Raw genomic sequence first — 27,651 nt, 5'->3', positions numbered from 1 at the left:
GTTAGTGATACACAGACTACGATAGAAAACAAGCCCCTTTAAAAGTGTGGTTGAGACAATAGAGAAAATAGAATCTTCATCTCGTAATGGAATAGGAACATACTGACTCCAGGCCATATTTTCAGAGTGAACTGGTCATCTTTCCTTAAGCTACACTTGTGTTACTTTGGATATTTCCCCTTTCCCTCTGTCCTAAGCTACTGCCACAGGTTGCCCATTTCATGAGGTTAAATATGATCTGGTATTGTGAAACACATCTTTGCTATGGTAAATTACAGATGCACTGAAATTTCCAGGGTGACAGGCTCTTGGAAATGACATAGTTTAGTACCTCATTTCCAGGAAGGTGATCTGAAGGCCAAGTGAGATTGTATAACCAGTACTAGGACCTAGATTTCCAATATGAGGTTTACTAGGCCCACTTTATCATATTTGCTTTACAGCATTAGCTTACCTAAGTGCAAGCTACCCTTTCCTGTAGTGCATCAAAGAATAATTTGACCACACTAGTACTTTTGCATAATAAGGAGCCATGTGATATTGAAAGTTTAAGCCTTGCATTTAAGAAATAATTTTATTTACATAGTTCAGGAAGTCATTTTTATTCAAAATAATGAAAATATGTCTATAGTGCAAAATGAAATATGAGCTGTTAAAGAAACGGTTAAATAGATGAATGGATATATATTCTAAGGACCAGCTCACAACCAGGAGCACTGAGCCAGTTTTAACATTGTCCCAATCATAACCCTCCTTCCTGAAAGTAGGGGCAAACAATTAAGTCAAACAGGAGACAAGTCTTTTGGAGGCAGTGCCTAGCCAAGAAAGGGAAGTAAGGGGTGTGTAAATATAGTCAGCAAGTGTGTCTGATTGCTTCACCTTTTCTTCAAAGTAGTATCATTTTGGCATCAGCTGGAGTCTGACAGCTAAGATTTGTCAAAATTCATGTCAGAAATTTGCATGTTAAGAGAAACTTCACCCAAATATACATTCATTTAAATGTCAGTATAATGCTTCACATTGAAGTCACATTTTATTGCAAACGAAATTTTACCAATTCTAATTTGACATAGCACACAGTATTACTTGTATAAAATAAAAGACAATCTTGAATATTAGCATTTTTTCTTGTAAATCTTCCTCCCAAGGAATTCTGAGAGTAAAATCACTGTGGAATAAGCATCAACAATCTTAAAGTAGCTTCTCAAACTTATTTATTTGGTAGCACTGAGGTGGGCTGGGGTAGGGATAGGAACAAAGTGATACTCAGCCGGTGGTGGGGCATATTATGAGGACAGTGCTTTGACCTGAAGAGACCATTAAACTAAGAAGATGACAGAATAAGAGAATTAATAGTCACTGAATGCTAACCCTATTCTAGGAATTTTGATATGTGGGTCCTTCTATTTCAACTTAACAGGTAACCTATGAGGAGGCTTCTTGTATTAGAAATGCAGAAACAGGAATACAGAGAGTTTGAGTAACTTGAGCAAGATAGCCAGCCTAGAGTAGTTAAATATTGGAGCAAGCATACTCAACTAGTGTGTCTCCTGTGCCCTTAGCATGCTAGGATAGTCTGCAAGGGAAGACAATCTGAGGTGCTTTCCTAGTCCACAGGACTGTGTAAGATTCCTGGGCAAGCGGAAGAAGGAAAGTGGGCATTTTTTTCTCCTCTTTGCAGACCTCTATTCACTTCTGAATTCAATTCTGAATTCTCTGTTCATTTCTGGGCCCTTAGCTGACTGGCTACAAACCAATAAAAAATCATCCCTATCTCAAATTCATGTACAGGGACTCAATGTAATTAATCTGGCAAATAGGAAAAAAGAAAAGGCAGACTAAATTTCACTTTAAAAATTTTAAAGATCAGTTTTGTTAAAAATAATTTCACAGTGAAACATAATACTTGTATTTCACAAAATACAAATTGTTATAACTTACCCAAAGAGTTTATATTGAAAAAAAATAAATCATGACAAGTCCTCCAAGAAAATGAATAGTGTGTTTAACCCAAAACTTGATTAAATTTTTATGCTATAGCATCACATAGAATGCACTTTATGAAGGTCATTGTTTTCATGGAATTCTAAAATAAGTGAATTTACTTTAAGAGTGTCATACAAAAACAACAAGTAGCTACTGTAATATAAAATAGAATTAAATTTTACAATATAAAATAGACTTTAATTTTTCTATGACTAGAGTTTATTTTTATTTATCACGTAAGTGTGATACATTAATTAAAAGTTAAATGATTCAAAAAGTAAAAGCAAGTAAAAAAACAACTAAAAATCTCCCTAAGGGAAAACCATTGTTAATGTACTAATGACCTTCTGATTGTCCTGCCATAAATTTATTTTAGGTATTATACAGGTAGATATACACTCACATATAAGTATACTATTTATGATATCATAAAATGTTGGCTGGTTTATGACCAATACCTTCTATTGATATATATATATATATATATATATATATATATATATATATATATATAATATTTTTTCAAAATTTTAATTGTAATTCTAGCTTATCATAATTAATTTTCCATACACCTATTGATGCACATATAGTTTCCAAATTTTTCTGATAGTGACAATGTTGTAAAAGGAATATTTTATTTTTTTATTTTATTTTTTTAAGAGAGAGGAGAGAGAGAGAGAGAGAGAGAGAGAGAGAGAATTTTTAATATTTATTTTTTAGTTCTTGGCGGACACAACATCTTCGTTGGTATGTGGTGCTGAGGATCGAACCCGGGCCGCACGCATGCCAGGCGAGCGCGCTACCGCTTGAGTCACATCCCCAGCCCCATAAAAGGAATATTTTAAAAAGCAAATTTGATTTGGTATGAATTTCCAGTTAAGGCCAGAGTACAAGCAGAGAGATCATCAAACAATGCTCATTCAGTGGTACCATTTTGTTTAAGGCCCTGGTAACTCTGTACAGTAGCTGGTATTATCTTCAGCAAAAAACTGGAGCTTAGAGGAGCTAAGCAACTAGCCTAAGAGTGACTAACGGGAGTCAGAAATTAAGTCCTGACCTATGACCATAAAAGCAGACTTCTTTCCTCTTCCCTATGTACAAGTGAAAAACCTTTGTTGTCAATAAAGAGATAATTTTAAAAGTAGGCATTTAATCTAAGCAAGTGGTTTAACTGGGTGTGACTCTGAAGAGGGAATGTGACTCTCTTTCCCTTCTGAATTTTAGTACCTCTGATATAGCTCATTTGTTATTCCATCTTCCCTATTTGATTCCTTTTAGAAGTGGGTTTTAATATTTTGTTTTATTATGAACTGCAACTGAATCCATTTGTAGCGCACTACTCCATTATCCTGAAGAGTTTCGCACACACAGTAGAGGGCCTTTATGTGTTAGAGGCATTTTCAAATATCCACTTTTTCCTCTAACCTGTCACACAGATTCACAAATGGTGACAGCAAACTGAAACTCATTTATTTGAAGTATCCTCATGGTCCTTCCTAAGGAACTTTCCACATGAATGTATTCTCAAGTTGAATTCAGTCTGTGCCCACAGTCATAGACAGGGCACTTAAGAACTTCACTACCCTGCAGATGAAAGCCGTACATAATTCACAGTAAAGAGGGGAGGGCTATACTTCAGCTGAAAATCAAAATCAGCTTCCATGTTTATTTCCCCAAAACTTTCATTAGATTGTTAAGATGTGGGCCACTCAGTATTGCATTGAGGATTCTGCTGCTCAAGAGCACTTGATGATAGCTCCTTTGTATTGCTATTAAGTAATTAGCTCAGTTATCTCTCTTCCTTTCCTTATAAGTCACCTTGTTTAACTTCTTGTAAAAGTGATCAGAGACCAGTAGCCCATCTGAGGTATAGTACTTGGAGATACCAAGACTCCTCCAGATCCACTGGGAGCTATGAGGGCTGCCATCGAGGTCTCAATACCTCGGGGACATTAAATCTTAGCTTAGATCTCTCCAATTAATGAAACCAAGGAGTAAGATTTGATATCAAAAGAGACTTAAGTTATAAGGCATATTGGAAATAAAAAAAGAATTTTCCAAATTTTTAGAAATCTTGTTTACTTTTATTTCCTTTTTGACAAGAAGGGGAAAGATTGAGAGATTTAAAAAAAACAAAAAGAAGAAATAACAGTACAGTGCATATATCTGCAGTCTCAGCACAGACAAGGGTCATTGAATTTAATGATTCTAGAAATGTTTGTAGATTAGGACTAAGAACAATGAGCACAAAGATTCATATGGTCCTACATTTGCTATAAAGATTGAAGTAAAATTAGAGAAGAAATCTTTTTGATTGAAAGGAAAAAACTATAAAATATACCCAAACACATTATATGAAATGAAATGAAACAATGACAAGTATATTTTTCTTCTTCTAATCCATGTGGGCACAAAATCAGCTTGGAATCAAGTATGCAAAAACTCATCCAGTGGAATGAGACTGAACAATGGTTGTGCAGTGTGGGCTTTAAACATAGGCTGTGAGTGCCTCGGATGGTAGTTAGGGTTCACGGGGTGCCCCATGTACCTGTTCATTTCAGGATAACAGTGCACTCTGTTGTATTAGATCTTTAGACTTCTCTTCTCTTTTCTCTTCTGCCTTTCTTTAAGGTCCAGTTGAAAAGTGAAGAATCCAAAACATTTGCAATGAAGATTCTCAAGAAACGCCACATTGTGGATACCAGACAGCAGGAGCACATCCGCTCAGAGAAGCATATCATGCAGGGGGCTCATTCCGACTTCATAGTGAGGTAAATGTCCCAGCACCAACTCCAGTGGCAAATCAACCACAGAACCTCTGCCACTTGTGCTCATCCTTCACACATCTCATTTGCATAAAGGAATCTAAAGTTTTGTTTAATTAAAAAAATATAAAGTTTTGATTCTATTCTTTTTATTTTTTTTAGAGAATCAGATTCTCTAAAAAGATGTGTTTTTCCCAAAGGAGGTGTCAATTTCTAAAATTTCATTTTTGTCCTGTTACCCACAATGGTACATAGACCTCTGGTGCTTAAAAGACAAAATGTCAAAAATCAAGCTGTTTAACTTAATTTTTGGAAGATTTTTTTTAATGAAATGACAACTGATTCTTCCACCTCAATATTTCACAAACACTAATGATAGGATAATTGGGAGGATTTTTAATATATGCAGAAGAAGCTTTTGTATTTAACTTGCCATGACATTTATACAAGATAAGGTATAACATGAATTTAAGTGAATGCCACATGAAATCCATACATTATTTATAAAATTTGATCTACTTTATATCCATACTTATACTCATACACACTGCATGTTTATGCCCATTAAAAGTTTCTGCTAATGAGTCCAAGCCAAATACGTCATCCAAATTGGACTCCATAGAGTCCCAGGAAGCCTTCTTGTCCGCAATCATTTGAACTGATCCACCACAAGGGAGCTACATGGCCCCATGGTGTGTAAGTCACTTGCCCTTGGATCCTCTTCCCAGATTGTGGACTTAATTCTCTTTCATTTCTTCTGATAAAATTTTAAGCATGGCAATATCAACAAACTATAATTTGGTCACTCAGAAATTTGCAGACTTTTGTGATAAAAACAATCAAACTCTTTTAGGTTTTTTGAAATATTCAATACAATAGCAGCCTTAGTTCCCTACACTCCAGAGGAGTACCAAAACTATTCCTCCGAATTCTAACTTTATACCATAAATATGTGAGGCAATAGATATGCTGAATATTCTGATGTGATTATGAAATAGGGTAAATATGTATTGAAGTATGTACTGAACCACATAAATATGTAAAATTAGTATATGTCAACTAAAAGAAAATAAAGGAAAAACTAATTTCTTAAAACTTAAAAACTTTGAATATGTTTAAAACACTATAGTGTTCATAACCTTTACTTTCTTATTTGTAATTCACAGGCTATACAGAACATTTAAGGACAGCAAATATTTGTATATGTTGATGGAAGTTTGCCTAGGTGGAGAGCTCTGGACCATTCTCAGGGATAGGTAGGAGATTTAAGAAAATTCTATTGTGTATCTAAAAACATAGTTGCCCCTGATGATCTATAAGAACAGTCCATTATTATAAAGTATAAAGATTATGTTTACATTTTATATATGTTTATATTCTAAAATATAAGTTAAACATAAGGTACAATCCACTATATACGTATAATTTATTATAATACATATAAAATTCACTGTGAAAATAATGATATTGGCTTAGTCTACCATAAAAAAAGACACTTAGAAAAGCACATACACAGATCTCAGCTTAGCATGAGTGTCAGAATCAGAAATCTCTATACCTAGAATTAACATATTGCTTTAACTTGAAAATAATTACAGACATTTTATGATTATAGTTTGAATTAACTTTTTCATATGGGCAACCTGCCTTTCACGGCACTACGAAGTTTTTTTTCAATTTATTGCTCTTCAAAATTAATATAAGTTTTTAGTCATCTCTTTTAGACTTTGCTGATCTTAGGGAAAAATGAATCCTTAATTCATAATAGTTCATGTAAACAATCTGACTTGGTTTTACTTTTTTACCCTTCCAGGGAAAGTAAAGTTTGTCTCAATAGTGCTTGTTTCTTTTAATTATTAAAATTCATTATATCTCAATTTTTCATCTCATATTTATATAAGTAGCAAATTATCTTTTTAAAAAATATCATATAAAATGTCTCAGAATGTCACTACCTATCTTTTTTTTTTCAAATAAAAGAGATCAAATTTTACTTTCCTATGAATACTCTTTCAGTCATTTCCTATAAACGATCTACTGGACTTGCCAAAGTCATCTTTGCTCCTTAAAACTTTCACATTTAGACATCTCTCTTTTCCTTATTATTTCAGTCCTGCTCCTCAGACTCTCTGGTGGGTTACATCTTTCTAAAACTTATCTGTAGATAGCCCTGATGTTCCCAGGGACCATGTAATTTTTTTGACATTTGTTACTTTGTAGATATCCTGGCATAGAACAAGTAGCTCTTTATAAACTCTCAATTTAAATTCTCATTACTAAGGGCATTCTCATAGTACTTTCATATCTTTGTACAACACACTCTTTCAGTTCTTTTATTTCCTTGCCCTTACTTACATATGTCAAATGGATTTGGTTTTACCATATTGCATTCTATTATACTAGTGTTTTGTTTGATTTCTTTATAAAGTAAATAAGGGAATAGGCAAGAAAGCATATAAGGGATTTCAGTATATTAACATTAGGGATCAGTTTAATATCTGTACTAAGCTATTTTATTAGAGCATATTAACATTTGAATTCATATTTGAAGACAGATTATATCCCAGGCATTGTGACAGAGGCTGGGGATACTTCAATAAATAAAGCAGATGTAGTTCCACTTCTCAGAATTTGCAGACTGTTTCACTAAGTTAATATTTTGATTTGTGAATTAATAGCTGGTATGTTTTAATATGGTTCTACAGTTTATGTTTGATCTGACACTTCAATCTATTTATTTACTTAAAATCTCTCCCCTATTTTTTTTATAATTAGAGTTGGATGAGATTTTCAGGTGGAATTACATAGGAAAGCAAATAATAAGCTATACAGAGAAAGGACCAGCTCTATTCCCATAACATTTTTAAAAAACTTCTGTTAAGTTCCATTGCCAATAAGACAACAAAAATCATGATAAAACTATGTGTGCATGTTCTCATGAGGCCTGAAACAGGCACCGTCATCATTTTTCCAAATGAATGTTATTTCATTTATTTCCCTACATAACTTAATTTTTGTATTCCACTTGATAATCAACTCCAGTCATGCCTTCTGAGTGAGATACATTTTGATTTATTGGGGTAAATAAGGACACTGTGAAGTAGCAACTTCCTTGGGTGAGTGGATGGTGGGAAAATAAGAATGGAGTCCCATTTCTCTCCCTCCACCAGGCTGCTTTCTGGGCCTTCCTTCTTCCTTCCCCATCATCATTAAGTTTTGGGTATACCGTTGCTGAGTCCCCCAATGCACTTAATACCCCGTGAAGAGGCTAGATCCAGAGAACTAGGGGCTACTTGATTCTTCCCAAAGATTCAGAAATGCTGGAGCTTCAGCCTTAAAAGCAATGGAATTGGTACATGTAAAATGACTCAGAATCATCGCCCCTGCCAGCTTTCTTTTGTAAGAATACCTATAGCCTTACTGCTTCTATTCTACATGGCCTTCCTTTTTCTTTTCCATTGCTGGTAAGAAAAGAATAATTTGGGGTATCCAGACTTCAGTTAATATTGCCATTGATTCTGTTTGTTTAAATTGGGACTAAAAGTTGTTAAAAAGAAACAAACAAAAAAATGGCAAGCAAAAGATTATGCTCCTATGCTATTAGTCACAGTGCATATGAAAATATCTGTAATAAAAATAAACAAATCAAAACCCTCGCCTTGTTCAATTCAATTCATTCAGTTTTCCCCTTGTGGGCAAGGAAGTATTGGTGAGGGAGAAGCTATCTTTAAAAGCCATGAAGAAAATTTGGATTCATTTGAAGGAAGGCTTATATGACCACATTCCTTCCAGCCATGAAACACCTCTGAGTTTGAGATTTTGCATGGGAAGTCTCAGACACCCTCCTTCTCCTACTTCCAGCTGAGATGACCATTTACTGCTTTCCTCTTTCTTCTCATCAGCACAGTAAAGGAACACAGAACACTTCTTCATTTGTTGTCAAGAAATGAGAATTAAAATGATACTAATGTATGAATAGAATTTGAGGACTATTAAATGGATTTTTTTATCTTGAGGCTTGAGCTATACTATTAAACTGTTAACTGTTTCTACTATTTCCATGGTTTATTATTTGTAATGTTTTATCTTCCAGTTGGTGACTTTTTGTCTCCAATAAGTTTTGGAGACAAATTATATTTTATTTGTCTTCCTTCTCAACAAAGAATTGGCAACCCCTGCAACTTTTTAAAAATGTAATTGGTTAATATGATAAATAAATATATAAATATATATTAATATTCAGTATATGTTAGCATATTCATAATATCAATATGTTTTTAATAGTATAAAATTTTAATATATTAATAAAATTTTAATCCAGTGAAATTTAACATCTGGATATATTTTATTAGAATTTTAATATATTAATTTTTCTACTGAATATCTTAGATAATTACTTCAGAATCTATATTTTTCAAATTTCACAAATCTCATTTCCTATTCATATGTTTTCCTAGATATATTTTATAATCCTACAAGAAACAAGTATTTTTATGTCCATTCTTTTTGTTTCTGGCTATATTGTGTAAGATAATTATTTAAATTTCATCTTTGATGACCTAATAGATGGCTTACATTGAATGTATGTCAAAAGAAATGAGTCTCTCTTCATCATATTTTAGTCTCTCTGACTTTACTATCGGCAATAAGCTTCACAGATTGCCACACACTTTAGACTTATATACCCATTAATGATTGTTGCCACTAGTCAATGTATCCTAGTCACTTTTGACAAGAGTTATTTTGTCTTTGTTATATTCTGATGTCTCAGGACTCAGTTTATGACAAGATGATTAAACACTGTGATTAAATTTTAATTTGAGTTTGTCAATACATATATATAACCCTGTAATTTTCTCAAACTGTTATCTACTATCATTTAGCAAAAACAACCACCCATTTCCAAAAAGGCACAAGAATCTATCCCTTATTTTTCATGAAATGTTACAGATGTCAAGGCACAATTTTTTTTAACTTGAAAGAGCTATCTAGGTCAAGCAATTTATTTTTTAAGCAACTCTCTAAACTATTGATTAAACAAGCTTTCACTTCTATTTTAGATCAAATTAACATTGTCATTTCCAATTCTAATACTAATTTTTCCTTCTGAGTCACCCTAATGTTATGCTTTCTGACTGCACTCAAGATGTATATTTTTAAATTCTCAAATTTCATATATCAAGTATTTAGTGATGGAACATTGTGTTGCTGATAAACACTTTGTATGTGTATACTGTGTTGACTTTTCAAGGTTATCATTTAGTTTTTAAAATATGTTACAAATATATCTGTGTATGGGAGATACTTGGTACAGTCTTTTGAAGAAATAGAAACCAACATTCTAAGACCCTCCAAATTGGCTCAGGAACAAAGAAATCTGAAAATAGGCTTTGGGGAATTGATGACAAAAGATGTATGGAAAAAAAAGGAGAATTTGGATTGGCAGGCAATATGAGGGTGGTTTTTGTGAGAAATATTGGGAAGTGAAAAGAATAGATTTAGCAGAGATTTCTGCAGAGCTGATTCATGGCAGTGAAAAGCATTTCACTAACAGTGAAGAGTTAGTGTTGCAAATTCCTCACCACCCCCAACCAAAGACTTTCTACCTGTTATCCTCTATGACATGGGCTAATTTTCCTAGTTTAAGATACAGTTGCCAAAGAAGAATTTTGGTGTTCAGTTATAGTGAAATATTTATTGAGTACCACTTGTATGCTAGGCACTTATCCAAATACATGTAGGCATCACTTTTTGTTGTTTTTCACAACAACACAAATGAGGCAATATCTATTATTAGCAACATTGTGCAAAGGAGAACACTGAAACTCAGTGAAATATGTAGTTACTCAAGATCAACCGTAAGTGCCCATGCTTGTATAATTATATCAAAATGGATTCTAAATGTATAATTAAAAAGAACCAATAAATTTTAAAAAAGAAACAGTAAATGAAACCTAATGTTGAGCCCAAGTCCATATTTCTAACCTACAGCCTCCTCCCCCAAACCTTAGTTTGTACTAGAATTTTTCCATCTTTCTGTTAATGGCCAACTTATTCAGAATATAAGCATACATTTCTGCAGAGATTTCTTGAAAAAGTAATCTATCCCATATCTTCTATCATTACAACAATAAAAATGCATTTGTAATTGGGATCCATTAAAGGCTGATATTAAGGACAACGGAGAAATGACCAGAGTCACAACTGCAGAAATAATTTCTTCTTCAAACAGTAGTCAAGAATTTGTAATCCTTCAAAAAGGCCCACTGAAATCACAGTTAGCCTTGATGTCAGGAAATAACCCATTTGTGGATTAAAACAAGACATACTTCAAAATTTAACCAGACTCTATTCCATGTACAATTTTGTTTTGTTTTTCTTTGCAGTGTTTTCCACTGAGGAGGGACTGAGCTCATACTCAGTATAGATTAAGGTGTGTGTTTAAAAAATAAACAAGTTTACCATGTAAGCAAATAACCTCTCCTATTTATGGAAAGGTACTGTTCTTGACAGGCAAACACATTTAACTTAATTACGGGCAAAGAATGGGGTTTCAAGGCAATACTGTAATTCCTTTCCCAATAACTGGGATTGTACAGTCTTAGCTCTGCCAAGAATAGTATAAGTCAGAGGACAATTGCAGCTTAAAAATTACCACTCAGTTCCTATTACAGATGCAGGTTTCTCCAAGAAACTTTCTCTTAACCCTCATAAATTTACAATAATTCCATTCAGATATCCTTAATAAGAGATTCAAGAATCTTGGTACTCATAGATAAAATCCTAGTAATGATTGAGAGGAGTGGATATCACCATGCCATTCTGACTGGAGTGAGAGGAAATCTTAGTGTAGTTTTAATTTACATTTCTCTAATTTCTAGAGATTTCAACATTTGTTTTCATGTATTTTTTGACGACTCATATTTCTTCTTTTGAGAAGTATCTGTTAAGTTCCTTTGCCCATTTATTGATTGGGATTTTTTTTGTTGTTGTTTTTGAGTTCTTTCTACATCCTGGGTATTAATGCCCTATCTGAAGTGCAGATGGCAAAGGTTTATTTCACATTCTGTAGACTCTCTCTTCATGCTTTTGATTCTTTCGTTTGCTATGAAGAAGTTTTTTAGTTTGATATCATCTCATTTATTGATTTTTTATTTTACTTCTTCCACTTTCAGAGTCTTGTTAAGGAAGTCAGTTCCTGGGCCAATATGTTGGGAGTGTTGGGCCTACATTTTCTTCTGACAGGTGTAGGGTTTCTGGTCTAATTCCTATCTATGTCTTTGGGCCACTTTGAGTTTTTTCTTGAATTACACAGTTCTTAAATTGAGCTTGCTACTTCAAAAAAGGAAGTTTTTTTTTAAGTTGTTCCATGAAAAAACAGCTAAAGTAGGAAGATTCTGATGTAGAATCAAAGAATTAACCTTGGATGTCAAGGGGTTTTTTGTTGTTGTTTTCCTTTATTGTTATTTCTTTCAGTCAATCTATATATAGACACAGATGTGGTTGTATACTTTAGGTTTTACATGCACTTCTACATAGAGAGACAAGAGACAGAATTTTCTTGCTAAAAATTATAATCAGTTGAATATTCCCTTTTTGTTACCTTTTTTTTCAAATTGTCTTTTAGCTCCATCTCCTCCTACTGATAAGAAGGCTGTAGTGTAGGAAACTTTTGTCCTGATGACAGAATTTTTGAAAGCAGAGCTCATTTGAAGCTGATTCCAACATGGTTCTTTGAAAACATGAGCTTTTTTTTTTTTTTTTTTTTTTTTTGCATTCTCATGAACCATATCTGCAATGTTTAGAAAGACTGAGAAACAAGCTCTTTAAAAGTACTTAAGAATAAATCCATAAACCATTAGTTTAAGAAGCATATGTGTGGTAGATAAACTCTAAAATAGAACTGACTCTCTCCCCTCCTAGTGCTGTAACTCTGTTCCTGTGTGGATTGTGGTGGGCTGTTAAGAGGAAGCCACCACATACCTGAAACCTGGAATGTGCTTGAACTCTTCTTGATCCCTTTCAGGAAGTTAGATTTTACTATCCCACACATAAGGACAGAAAATCTCTTGGCTTGATCCTGAAATGCTTTAGAAAACCCAGTGGAATGAATGGCACTTATATGACATTTAGCTAGGCAGACTTTGGTCTCTGGGCTAAATTTTGGCCCGGGAATATAGCGAAATGAGAAGGAAAATTAACCTTATTAGAGAAACTAACTTTTATACATTTTTCATTTCATTGTCTGTGTCTTAGAGGTTCATTTGAAGATTCTACAACCAGATTTTACACAGCATGTGTGGTGGAAGCTTTTGCCTATCTGCATTCCAAAGGAATCATTTACAGGGACCTCAAGCCAGAAAATCTCATCCTAGATCATCGAGGTTATGCCAAACTGGTCAGTGCATTTCATACATGGGTTCTGTTCTGAAGTTTTAAAATATCCATTTATAAAACTGTTTGCTAACATTAAAATCAGGTTTCCACTGCAGTGTTACAACTTTTCTTAAAAGTAGGATTTAGCATTAGAGTTTTCAACTAAATATATTTTCAAATTATGTAAAAGTTATAAGAAATTATGTTGTCTAAGTTTCAGACACTACTCTGGCAAAACATGCTTTCCAACAAGCATTAGGAAACACTATTCCTGGTGCGTGTTCATAGACCTAAAAAAGCTTATAGGTTATTTTTCTTAATCAGACTCTGCCATCCAAAGGCAAGGCACATTTATAATATAGACAACTGTGAACCATTTTAATAGTATTTATTTAAGAAAAATGCTAATGGTAAAAATCGAAGTCTGGCAATAATGTTCTGAGGTGATGATGATGATGATGATGATGGTAATGTCAAAAGTTCTAAAGATTTACTGTAGAATGGAAGTTCTCCTATTTTAAAATATACAAATTTTCTGGGTCTTGGATCTGTCAGTGCCTGATTCCATTTTTAAGCTTTGGGGATTTTTTATATAGCATATGGTTCTTAAAGAAATCAAATCAATACAGTTAATTATTTATAGTGACATCCGAATTGTTTTAGAAAAGAAATAGATTTTCTGCATTTGCAGCTCCTCTTTTAAAAGGTTTCTCAAAAAAATAAATAAGGTTCCACTCTTATTTTATTAATGTTTACCAGGGGCAGATTCGTGTATACTTTTTAAATATTTTTTTTAGTTGTAGATGGACACAATACCTTTATTTGTTTATGTGGTGCTGAGGATAGAACCCAGGACCATTTATTTCAACGATAGCATGCCTTCTCAAATAATTAATATTAATAAAATTGTCAATTGCATAAAGTCCAGCATAAATCAGTATATTCTGGGAAAGATGTTGGGTAGGAGCACTTGGACTTTTAATGTTTTTGAGTAAAGGGGAAATTTTTTCTTTATGCCACAACTTCTGGTGGCATAAAAGTAGGAAAAAATGAAAAATTCTTCAGGAAAGAAAGTTTGCTTTTCTTATTAATGATGTGAATTTAATTCAATATTCGGGTCCAACTTTTCCCACTGCAACAGGGTTCAATCAGGGTAACATTGTTTGCAGGATACATGATTCCTTTCAGAAAAGAAAATTATAATAGCCTGGATCTGTTATTTTTTATTTTCATGATTCAGCAAAATAATTTATTGCATTACAACCTAATCATAAGTGACTTACTATCTTATCTTTCTCTCTTTTTAAGGTTGATTTTGGCTTTGCAAAGAAAATAGGATTTGGAAAGAAAACATGGACTTTTTGTGGGACTCCAGAGTATGTAGCCCCAGAGATCATCTTAAACAAAGGTCATGACATTTCAGCTGACTATTGGTCATTGGGAATTCTAATGTATGAACTTCTGACTGGCAGGTATGGACATTTATAGGGAACTGCTAGTAAAAATAGACCACATACAATTTTACATTCCTGACTTTGTCACTGTGATTAGTCCATCTAGGTAGATTTCAACATATCTCACACTTCAGTTAGTTATGCTAATGACAATTCACAAAGATCTAAAATACGTCCAATGAAGACAACCAAATCGATTCCAATTTTTAGTCTCATTATTGCTAAGTCCTTATATGTATGTGAATGTAGATGGATCCAGTGTCTTAATTTGAGATTTGAATCTAATCTTGTAGCTGACAATGAAGCAAAGGAAATGATAATCTTAAAATTTCAAAGGTTAACATAGAAGTAAGAGAACTGTTTAGCAATTTTATATATGTATGTGAATTCACAACACGTGAATATGTTGCTGACTATTTGTATAATATTGTAATATTGTAATCAACAACAACCAAAATGGGCATTAGGAATATCAATGGCATAAGACAGATTACAAGCTCCCCAAAGACCAATATTAACAGAGAAGTGAATACATAACTATGAAATGTAGTACGAACAGAAAGTGGAAGGGCCTTTATGATCCACAGAGTTTGGTAGAGAACTACATTTGTCCAGAAGGCTTTTCAAGAATTGAAGACCTATAGTGCCAACCCTTTAAAAGGAAGACTGGGACTTAGATGTAGAGAGGAAAAAGAAAGGACATCATAGGCATGGCTTTCCTTAAAATTTAAAATAGAATTATACTCTATGATCCAGTAATCCCATTATTGGGTATATAGCCAAGAAAATAAAATCAGTCTGTTGAGGGACATCTGCACTCCCCTGTTTATTGCAGTCTTATTCACAATAGCCCAAATATGGAACTATCCTAAGTATCCATCAGCTAATATATGGATAAAGACAATGTGGTACATATACTCCATGGAACACTTGTTTGACCATTTTAAAGGATGAAAGACTGACTTTTGCCACAAGCAGCGTAGAAAGGAGCTGGAGGTCATTATGTTAAGTGAAATGAACCAAACACAGGGAGACAAATATTGTATGATTTACTTCTGGGTAGAATTTGGAAAACTTGATTTTTAGAAATTGAGTGAAGAACAGTGGTTATCAGAGGCTGGAAAGCATACAAGGGAGTGATGGAATGGGGAGAGGTTGATCAATGGGTATTAAGGTACAGTTGGATACGAGTTAGAAGTGCTAGTGTGCTACTGCACAGTAAGGTGACTATAGATGTCAATACTGTGCTGCACATTTCAGAAAGCTACAAGAAAGGACTTTGACAGTTTTCACTATAAATAAATGATAAACATTTGTGGAGATAAATGTTTCTAATCTAATTTAAGTATGATGCAAAGTATATATGTATCAACACAATATATGGAATCCATTAATATGTATGCTTTTTACGTTTTATGCATCAGTTAAAAAATAAAACTTTTTAAATGTTAAAAAAAATTGAATGAAAAGAAAAAAAGTGTAGCTGTAGAGATAGTACATAGGTTGGAAAAATGGAAAAGTAAAGATCCAGAAATTTTTGTAGAAAGAGGATGTAGAAGTCAATGGAAATAGAAAAGCACAATTGTATGTGTGAATAGGATATTACAAGTGGGAAGGAAAAGCTTAATTGCATAATAGAAAATTCATCACATAAATACTTGACCAGTGTATACTTTTTTAAATATATTTTTTTAGTTGTAGATGGACACAATGCCTTTATTTATGTATCTTTATGTGGTGCTGAGGACAGAACTCAGGTCCTACACACATGCTATGTGAGCACTCTACCACTGAGCGACAATCCTGGCCCCTCAGTGTATACTTTTGATATCCAGTGATCATGATATAACCTTCAGAATAATAACACCACAATGCGTCAAGTATGATTTTCCAAATTCAGTGACAAAGATAATCATATTACCATCAAAATTACATCATATATGGTGTTGACTGTGAGGAGGATTAGAATTGCCGTACCTTTTCTAGACACCTTTATTGCTTAAAGATAATATACGAAGTATTATGTAGTTCTTGGAAAATGTTATGGTATAAACCCAAGTAATTTATATCAAGACAGTTTATTCTTAAAATACAAATGCAACATATAATGTACTGGGACATTTCTCAAAAACACTTCTACATGACCCACTCCACAGAAAGATGAGTCCAAATAAAGCACTCAGGATCAGAGAAACTAGAAAAAGGATCGATGGAGAGTTTTGCATTAAAAACTAGACTTTAGTTGAAATAATTTAAATTTGTATTACTGTACAGAATTTAAGTCTTATAATTTTTAACAATCTTAAAACAATACCAAAACCAACCAAAGTTGAAGTAGTAGGAGGAAAATAGAACTAACTATATGTATACTTATACCTCATCATTTATAATTAGGAATCTTAATTGTTTTGAAAAGCTGGAGTATTTTATTTAAAAAAGAAAGTATAAATTCAAAGTTTTTATAAATTTCTTTACTTTAGAGAAAACTTTCAGGAATTTATATTGTCACTGAAGAATTGCTATTTGAATTTTACCATTTTTCTAGTTTTACTCCTCAGTTGAATAAAGTCAAAGTAAATTGAATGCCTATATTTTTCAAAATCGAGTGTAATATAATCCATGTTTTTCCATCCACACAGATAAAAATACGAAATTATGTTAATCAAATGCTGATAATTAATATTTTGGGTATTTGATAACTTTTTACTTTTAAGTAATTTTAAGTTTTACATATTGCCTGATTATTTAAGACTGTATGTACATAACTTCTGAAAAACCACAAAAGCCCTCTTTAAAAAATTGTTCTATTTATCTAAGATAAACATATAAATATAAAAGCAAAATCATGAATTAAAATGCATTAAATTCATAAAAAATGCCAGATTTGTATCTTCCTCACTTTTTAAACTAAAGATCAAAATTCCTAAGAAACAGAATACTCAATTATAACATCACATAAAACTTTTTAAATTCTAAGAGAATACTAAACATAATTTCATGTTCATTCATTTTAAAAGTGACTAAAATTGACTTATAGCTAATAACATATTAAAGTAAACAGAAAATAATTATTACAGAAAATGAGGCAGATAGTGTCACATCCCTCAACAAAAGCAAATGGGCTTCTATTTTACGTCTACTGAATAAAAGAAAATAGTTCAATCTTCTGTTAATAAACATGTAGTACAAAAATAAAATAATCCACAAGATTTCTTCTCAAAGAAACAAAAACCCTGGATAAAGTATAATTGAGTTGATTGGCATGACAAAGGCCAAAGAGTTAAGGGATAGTTTCAATGATCAGGACAGCAAGAAGCTAGGCACCTACACTAAACAGAACTGAGGGGAACAGCAGAGAAACCTCACCCATTTATGGTTTTTGCCAAGAGCTTGCATAGTGTTTGGCTGCTAATTGAATTTCTTTTTGTTTTCACTACTAATGTAAGCCCCAACATAAGAATTGGTATCATTTTTGGAGTTTATAACAATTTCATCATTCTTATTTAGAAAGTAAAAATCATGTCTCTGATCATGTCTTGCTCTCATTCTCTTAGCCCACCTTTCTCAGGCCCAGATCCTATGAAAACCTATAACATCATATTGAGGGGGATTGACATGATAGAATTTCCAAAGAAGATTGCCAAAAATGCTGCTAACTTAATCAAAAAACTATGCAGGTAATTGTTTTAAACACATTGTTTTTGAAAGGATCATAATGTGAAAATAATTAGATTACTTAACAAAATGATTATTTTTCTTTCAGGGACAACCCGTCGGAAAGATTAGGAAATTTGAAAAATGGAGTGAAAGATATTCAAAAGCACAAGTAAGCCCACTTTCTTAATAACTTTTAGGTGTCAGAGTTCAGAAAAGTGTTTCTGTAAGGTGGTGTATTTTGATATGTGTAGAGTTATTGGTGTATAAGGGATACAGCTCTCCTACAGGAACAGCCAAAGAGCTTGTAGAGATAGGTTAGCCTTTCCAAGGCCCTTCTTCCTGTGTCTGGAGCTGTACTTAGATACATGTGACAACCCTGTGGCTTCTCAAACAGCAAATTCACTGATTCAGTTGCTCTGAACTCACACTAGCTAGCATTTCTTTTTCCTCTCTGGCCCAAAGGGAAAAAAATGTTTATTTTTAATTTAGGAACTCTACTCCCTACTACAATATTAAAAACAAAGTTGCCCACTGTAGCTTACCTAATTTTTTAGATTAAAGCCAAAATATATATTTTTCCAACTATCTCCCAATTAAATATAACAGGAAAGCAGTGCAGAGTACACCCTTTTTGAAATAACAGGTATCATAAGAACTTACCTAGGTTCGCTGGATGTTCCAAAGCTAATCTAAACATAGACTGATTTTTCTCTTAGCCTGCTTACCTGACACTCCCAATAAATTCATACCTTTATCAAAGGAACTTATTTACTGAACTATCTGAATATCTAGAAGGCCTGTTAAGAATTTGGTGTACACATTTGCTAATGGTGGCATCTTCATAGAACAAAAGGAAAACACCTTCCTGTGCCATATGTGGTTCTTATTTTCACAGAAAAGCTGTATTTTTTTTAATATTCTTTCTATCTTAAAAAAGGAAAAAAAGTAAGGAAATTGGGATATGAAGCGACAAATAGAGGACTATGAAAAGGGTAATTAGCTTAGGCTGCACTGTGAATCAGTGGCAGAGATGGAAAGTTAATTTTCTGTCCTCACTTCATCTCCTGACTCTATCTCCTTAAAATAAAGGGTCTAGTATGGCACAGGGCCAAGCATATTATGACACTTATAAATTATAATGACAATAGGGGAAGAAGGTCATACAGACATTACGACTGAAATGACAAGAAAAACGGTTGGTGTTCAAATTTGACAATCACACTTTCAAAATATGCTTTTTTATGAGATAATCTAATTGAAAAACATCTGATTCAAGAGAAGGCATTTTTGTCACAGGAAGATATTAGCCTGATTGCTTTCTAGGGCACACAAACCCTACGTGTTGTCCTGGAAGACGCCAGAAAAGGTACTATGCCTCTGATGATGTTTTTTCCTTTCCTAGATGGTTTGAGGGCTTTAACTGGGAAGGTCTGAGGAAGGGCACCTTGACTCCTCCCATCATACCAAGCGTAAGTGACTTTCCATCTGAAATTGTGTGACATGCTTGCTGGTGTTGATGTCATTAACAAAGAAGTGTTATTTGTCAAATTTTGTCCTGTGATGGGTTAAATAAGCTATCAAAGTACCCCATTAAAATGATGGAGTACTCTAAACTCCCAACTTCAAAACAGATAACTTTGGGGATGGTTGCTATGGATGTATTTTAGCCTTATCTTTTTTAACTCTCCACTTTCATTCCAATTGCCTGTGTTGATGAATATGATTTAATTTTTGCTGTGGTAAAGACTAACTGTGTGCATGTGTAGACAGAAGAACAAAGTGAATCTGCAGCAACCAGTTCAGCGGCTATCATTTCTTGGCCAGCATTCCATTTCTGCCCCTGTAGTTCTCGCTGCCCCACAATGTGACTTTGAAGCACTCTCAGATACAACATGTCCTTTCATTCCTCTATCAAGCTCTGAAAGAAAAAGAGCCAGGTGTGGTAGTACTTACTTATAAACCCAGTGATTCAAGAGACTGAGTCAGGAGGACCACAAGTTCAAGGCCAGCCTCAGCAATTTAGTGAGGCCCTAAGAAACTTAATGAGGGTCTCAAAATAAAAAAAAATATATATATAAAGGGATGGGGATGTGGCTCATGGTAAAATGCCTCTGGGTTCAATCCCTAGTACAAAACTAAGTAAATAAATAATAAAAGAAAAAGATTCTTTTTTTTTAACACATCAATTTTCTTTCTAAATAGCCACTTCATTCACTAAGTGGACTCTTTACATCATAGTTACCTGAAATAGATTTCAACTGATTGCATTTATATTTTTCATCTGTACTGCATCTGTTTAATAAAATGTAGTGTGTCTTAATCAAGTGAGAGAGGGCTGCTTTGTGATCCTGGGACTTTTATTCATATGCTACCTCTTTCTAAGATTAAAGTCTGCTCTTTTACAGAAATATTTTTCCTTTTTCTAAGATTTATTTCTGAGCCAACATTTGTTTATTCATAAAACAAATTTTAAAAAATACCATTACTATGTCCCACATTACAGATGCTAATTGCATTCATGAAGCTTTGGTTCTAGAACAAAAGCAGAGAAAAAAGCTGGAAGAGAGAAATAAATAAATGCTAAACTCAAATTATTCTAATGTAAATTTATCTTTTAAGGGATCTTTTAAGCAATAGAAATATTATACTGGCTTCTTGCTGATGCTCTGCTGATTGGACTTTGCCCAGTAAATTTATAAGAATTTTGCTCAAGTTTAGAAATGGCTCTTATATAGAGAATAAAGAACAATGCCTGGATTCTGCCTGCTTCTCTGCCTCATCTCTGCGTACTGTCCTCATTTCTTATATAGCAGTTATATCAGCATCTTTTGGTTACTTCAAAGCATGGAGCTCTCTCTCTATCTCTGTCATCTCAGGACCTTGGCATATGCTACCCTCCATATTGAATTCACTGATTCTTAGGTTATAAATCATACTTTTTCAAGAGGCTTTATATGTTCACTCTTACATTCTCAAAGCACTATATATATAACACATACATATATATGTAAATGTACATAAATATGAATATATATTGTATATATATATTGCAGCACTAGCCAAAGTTCATACTTACATAAAGATTTTCTTAATTATTGGTTTTAACCACACAATTTATTTCTGTGATATAAATCCCTGTGTGGATTTATTTTTATTTTTACTTACCACTGTTAACCACAATTCAAACCCAATTACATAGTAGATGTACCTATTACATAGTAGATGCTCAAAAAATTATCATTGAAAAGGGGATAAAATGCTTTTTAAAATTCAAAATAGAGCTGCGTGATAGCACATGCCTGTAATCCTAGCAGCTTGGGAGGCTGAGGCAGGAGGATCATGAATTCAAAGCCAGCCTCAGTAAAAGTAAGATGCTAAGAAAATCAGTGAGACTCTGTCTCTAAATAAAATACAAAATAGGGCTGGGGATGTGCTCAGTGGTCAAATGTCCCTGAGTTCAATCCCCAGTACCAAAATAAATAAATACAATAAAATTCAAAATAGAGAAAATGTAGTACATGCACATAATGACATATTATTCAGTCATAAAAATTAATGAAAATCTGTTGTTTGTAGCAACATGGATGGATCTGGAAAGTATGACATAATGTTAAATAAACCAGGCACAGGAAGACAAATTCCGCCTGATCTCACTTACATGTAGAATCTAAAACAGTTCATCTCTTAGAAGTTGAGAGTAGAATGGGGACTACCAGAGGCTGGGAAGAGGAGGGCAATAGAAACAGGAAGTGGTGGAGGTTGATCAGTGAGTACTAAACAGTTAAAACAGGAGCAAGGGGTTCTTGTGTGCTATCACACAGTACAGTGACCACAGATAACAAAAATGCCCTATATATTTCAAGAAACTATAAGAAGGGATTTTGAAAGTTTCACTACAAACAAATGATAAATGTTTGAGAAGACAAATATGTTTAACCTAATTTAAACATTATGCGATGCACACATGTATCAAAATTTGCATGGTACCTCACTGATTAGTATAATTTTTATGTTTCTATGTATCCGTTTAAAAATAACAATTCTTTTTAATAATGGAGAGTAAAGTAAAATCCCATGGGAAAAAAAAGTCAGAAACCTACTCATTTTCTCATGTTGCAGGTTGCATCACCCACAGACACAAGCAATTTCGACAGTTTTCCTGAGGACAGTGACGAGCCACCGCCTGATGACAACTCAGGCTGGGATATAGACTTCTAATGTATTTCTCTTACCTGCTTCTGCCTTGCTGAAGACAGCTTTTTCTGAGACACAGCTGCCAGCAAACTTGAGGGAAAGAGAGAAGATTAGTGCTCGGGGTCACCATGATGCCTTTGATCGATGCTGCTCCAGTAACTACAGTGGCATTAGGACTTATTGCTTAGATGACAATAGTGCTCTTTACATGTTTTCTGTTTGAACCTAAAATAGCAGTTGACATGGTGGTCCTGAAGCAAAGCCTTTCACCAGTAAAGTGATGTTTTCTATTGTTGCAACGATCTTGCTTTGCTCTGACTATAATTTGAAAGACTGTAGGAAGCACTTCAATCTAGTAAAAGAGTCTGTACCTTGCTAGACTTTTCAAGATGAAAGAATAATATATTGGTACGATAGATGACGATGGTACAGAACCTGGGCTATCCCCTTTTTTAAAATGAAGGTTGTGGAATCTATTACTGCAAGACGGTGTATATACCGTAGAACAGAGGACCACACATCTGTGGGTCACGGAGTTCATGTCAAACCAGTGCTAGAAGTTTCATGATTTTATTTCCCAGCAGTGCTGATGACAAGACTGAATGTTACCTTTTCTTTCTGACAGATTTTAAAAATTGATATGATAAAAGCACAACTGCTATGGATTCTCCTGAGACCTTTCATAGCAGGTATATATGCGTTTTAGCAGAGGATTGAAAAAAATGCATGATATTCATTTCTTCTTGATAAATTGGCATGACAGAGTGGGGGAAAAAAGCAATTCACAAAACCATTTCATGTTTTAAAAAAATATTGTACTTAAAGATGGTCCTGGAAATAAGTGACTAGCAGCCAATTGGTTTACCTATTTACCTAACATACCCTCAAACTGAGGCTTAAAATATTTCCTTTTATAAAAATAAACCCTTGAGTTAGGGGTGGGATAGGGTGGGGAGGGATTAAGACCCATCCAAAAAAAAAAAAAAACTGTATAGGTGCTATGTATATCTTTCATCTGTAATGTCAGTGTCTGAACAGACAACACAAATTCTAAACCTTACATGTCTAGCCAGAGACTCAAGCATTTTCACTAAATTTATTAAACCAAACACCTGTCAGATTTCACTTACACAACATAGTCTAGGTTTGAGAGAAAAAGGTGATTTGGAAATCTTTTTGAACTAGCTTCTTGTCTTAGGCCTGAACCAAAAAAAGAAAAAAAGAAAAAGAAAGGCAGAAAACACAATGTTAAAGTTATTAAAGTTCACAAAACCAGGAAGCTCACTCATTTGAGGTCAGGAAAGAAAACAAGAAATTGTCCAGGTGTTGATTACCTTTTCCTGAATAAGCCCACACATTTGTTCAAGTAGGAAAGGGTTAGAGAAGGAAAAAGGAACATGAGTTCATAAAAATTGATTTTAGCTAAATAAAACAAACATTAGTGAACCTGAAATTTATACTAGACTAGAAATGAAAATATCAAACTGATTTGCTTTTTTTCACATAAAGAATCAGCAAATGAAACCAGGTCCGTTGGCGGCAGGCTGGTTGAACATTATTAGCTGTCAATAGCTGAGTTTTCTGGAAGCTTTTCCTTGACAGATAGCATTACACCTACATAGACCAATGTATAACCTTCAAAGCTGTCTTGGAACTGTGTGTGAACTTGGTATAATTAAGACAGGTTTGCTTTTTAACATTAGAGTGTTTTACTAATCAATCTAATGTAGACGTTTCTGCAAAACTATATTGAATTGGCTTGTCATATCTTAGCCAAGAAAGTGTATATTATGAATTTTGTTTGAATTTTTCATACTCAAAAAACTACTTTAGAACATGATATCAAAATATACTCTAAAACATGTTCGGCATAAAACTACTAAGTTTGTATTATGTATAATTAGGATAAAATTTGATTAAAACTTTGATCCTAAGATATTATTGATATTATTGTTATTGGAACATTCCCTCCCTTACAAATTCTCAAAATCATTATATATATATATATATATATATATAATTCCAATTACCACCAATGTTCAGTGATTTTTGTTTAAAGATTGTGTGGTGTAGGCATGCAAAAGGCTTGCTAGAATATTAAATTTACCTTGTCATTAGGAAAGTAAATCTGATCCTACAAATTTTCAAATATCACAAAAGTCCCAGAAATTAGCAATTACTGTGCATTTTGGACTATGGTTCACGTCTAAGACAACCCATTTGTAAAGTTCTGTGGAGAAGGAAGAAGTAGCATTCAGCACAACGTAACTGTAGATTGTTTTTCCCACCTGTACCTACATCTTTGTTCATTTCACCCATAACATTGCATCAGGATGTCTAAAGCAATCACCAAAAACTAAAGGTGAACTATATCTTCCAAGAATTATTAACAGAAAACATTCATCTGATTTATAATATTTAATTTTAAGGAATTAAATCTTGTCTTAATGAAGACACTAGGGCTATAATTCATGGTCAGCTTCATAAAGTGCATCTCATTTTACTTCTGAATTTTTCATGCCCCTTCTTTTTTCTTACATTAAAGAACATCTGGATAAGTTAGAACAGTGCCAACTTGTTTGTGAACTGACTTTCTTGTCAATATTTCCAGTATGGGAAATAAGGGCTTTCTGTGTGTCTTGATTCACAGGAAAACTGAAAACTGCCAAGGAAAGGAACATCAAAGTTGAGATAGATTGAATACATTAGAGAAAATTATTTGTGGAAAATTGCTGTAATTGATTTTTATGTTTATTACCTTCCTTGTTATTACAGTATGAATCAGACCCATGTAGCATTTAAAACAAATGTATTTTGATTATATACTTAACAAATCATAGTTTTTACTTACAATTATAAATATACATGTGAATTTTACATGTATAATGATACATACATAATTATTGGATTTTTCTTGCTTCATTTTTAAATGACTGAACTGATGATGAACTTAAAGAAGTCAGCTACCATATTGACAACAAGAATATTAGAACTGATTTCATATAATAGAGGTGATCTGTGCATTATCCATAACACTGTTTTCTTTCACAATAGGACCACAGACAAATATTTATGTAAATAGATATTTTTGTGTGATATTTTGTGGTACATATAACTTTTTTTAGTGTTTCACAGCATTATTATTTTGTTTTATTTGTATTGAATAATGTTTTTAGGTCCAAGTAGACTTGAATTAATGTCATAATTGTCAGTATTATTGAAAACTATGTCAACAATACTGTTATTCATCTGTCCCATAGTTTAGAACATGACCTGGCTATCTGGCATTGTTGCAAGTGCCTTAAATTCATGGCATCTGATTAAAAAAAAAACAAATTTGGTGTTATGCTGCATGACAAAGACAAACACACCTCAAAATGTTGTCCTTTCTTAGCTTGCTGCGTTTTACAGTTCTTTCTGCTAACAATTTATAAGCCTTTATTATATAATATTGATGAATTACAGAAATGATAAAGTTGTTCTCTTATTTCTGTTAAATGTACCAGAGCTGTGTATCTGTTAATGAGATACAGCGTCATTTCTGTGAAATGTATAAATGTATGTGCAGGTCAAATTAATATATGACATACTATCAGTCTGTATACAGGTATTCCTGTTTTGCTAAGCTGTGCAGATTCAGTGAAAAAGCAATTAGTGCAGTCATGTTCTAGCATATCTCATTTTATAGACTCCATTAACAATGGTCCAACCCAAAAGAAAATCAGAAATGACTGCTAACCACACCTCGTTCTGAAACCAATGACGAAAAAGTAACTTGGTGCACCACTCAACAAAACAGGATGCTTTCTTTGAGTTCTTGTATATGCAAATCATTTATGAGGCAAGTTTTCGACAGACCTGGAAAGCAAAATGTTGAAAGTATGTTGTAAGCCCTCCTCTTTATCTGCCCCTGCATCAACAGACAGAGCTCTGGGACCTTGACCATGACTCAGAGGTTTGGGCTTTCTGAGTAAAGGGACATTTCTTTAAGCATCATCTATCAAATTTATTTCAATGTATGATGTTTTTACAACTGGTCTGTTCTTTTGTATTCTTACTGCTATGGTTATTTGATTGTCCTCTTAGAATTTGTTCTACATGAAAGAGTCCTTTGTTAGTCAGAATGCAACAAACTGTCATCAAATGGTCATTGACCACTTGCACTCTTTTGATGTAGATTAAAAACTTTTTCATAAACTTAACCTGCTTTGATTTGCTCTGTATTTTTCCTGCAGCTGTAATTGCTGAGTGCCTGTTGTATACTTTATAGAGTTGAAATAAAAAATAATTACTTTTGAACTTAGTTGCTTTTTAATTCCACATGAGATTTAAAAGATAGAATTGGTATATCATACTAGAAGGGAACTAGCATGTAGTGCTATTGTAGAATATAACTACAATCATCTAGAAAATACTTCTACTCCATGAATCTTTCATGAAATAATCTAATCTGATCTAAAATCAATCTAACAATTCAGTTTAAAGAACTCAATGGGAATAACACTGGGCCACCTGGCAAATTAGACCAAATGTAGATATCCATATGAAACCATAAATTAGCAGATTTCACTATATTACCACAAAACACTCCTTTGGGCATTTCTCGTCAAACTCCAGAGTAGACAAGCAAAGGGAGGATTCCCATAAATTACTATATACAAGGATGGAATCATTTAATATGAAAAGCAATTTACAAGTGTTTGTCCAATGTTTGTTCACTGGCTCCCTCTGTTAAGCTTCATATACATAAAAGCATATAGTTTTAAAGAATATGATTATAACTCATTCAACTTTTCAGAACCCTGGTAAACAGATTATTCCTTCATCCTTTTGTTCCTCACTGCAGTAATGAGGCACACATTGAAATCTGATGCACAGCATAAAGATTCCCTCATTATGACTGCATTTGTATTGTTGACACCACATTGCCAATGATAGTGAGTTAAAAGAGTTAAAAGAGTATAAAGAAAACTAGAAACTTAGTCTAGTTTGCTTTCTCAGAGAGAGTCAATAACATACTTTGAAAAAAAATACTATATCAATATATCACATAAAATACTTTTATTTATTTTGAAAATTGAAGTGTAACATTTTAAAATATCTATCCTATATAATTTCTTTAATTTTCACACTGTAGATTTAAGAAAGAATGATCTTCCCTAATCAACCTTTTTAAATTAACTACACAGTTTTAGGAGCAAAACGCAGATTAACAGTCA

The 27,651-nt window shown here is 33.3% G+C and overlaps 1 protein-coding gene across 3 annotated transcripts in view; it reads left to right on the top strand.

Moving 5' to 3' along the window:
* The window catches only part of PRKG1 (protein kinase cGMP-dependent 1), a 1,128,350-nt gene extending 1,101,619 nt beyond the window's left edge, over positions 1-26,731 (top strand). For all 3 annotated transcript variants that reach the window (XM_081267801.1, XM_081267802.1, XM_081267803.1), the window contains 8 exons: positions 4,618-4,757; positions 5,918-6,007; positions 13,008-13,149; positions 14,436-14,599; positions 18,136-18,258; positions 18,345-18,407; positions 19,641-19,707; positions 22,358-26,731. In XM_081267801.1, the coding sequence (XP_081123927.1) occupies positions 4,618-4,757; positions 5,918-6,007; positions 13,008-13,149; positions 14,436-14,599; positions 18,136-18,258; positions 18,345-18,407; positions 19,641-19,707; positions 22,358-22,456 (888 nt within the window). In that variant the 3' untranslated portion in view covers positions 22,457-26,731. The remainder of the gene's footprint in view (positions 1-4,617; positions 4,758-5,917; positions 6,008-13,007; positions 13,150-14,435; positions 14,600-18,135; positions 18,259-18,344; positions 18,408-19,640; positions 19,708-22,357) is intronic.
* The last annotated feature ends 920 nt before the right edge of the window (positions 26,732-27,651 follow it).

The sequence above is a fragment of the Spermophilus citellus genome, assembly GCF_964194105.1.
Source record: "Spermophilus citellus genome assembly, chromosome: 15".
NCBI lineage: Eukaryota > Metazoa > Chordata > Mammalia > Rodentia > Sciuridae > Spermophilus > Spermophilus citellus.
This window is presented reverse-complemented; position numbering and strand designations above follow the sequence as displayed.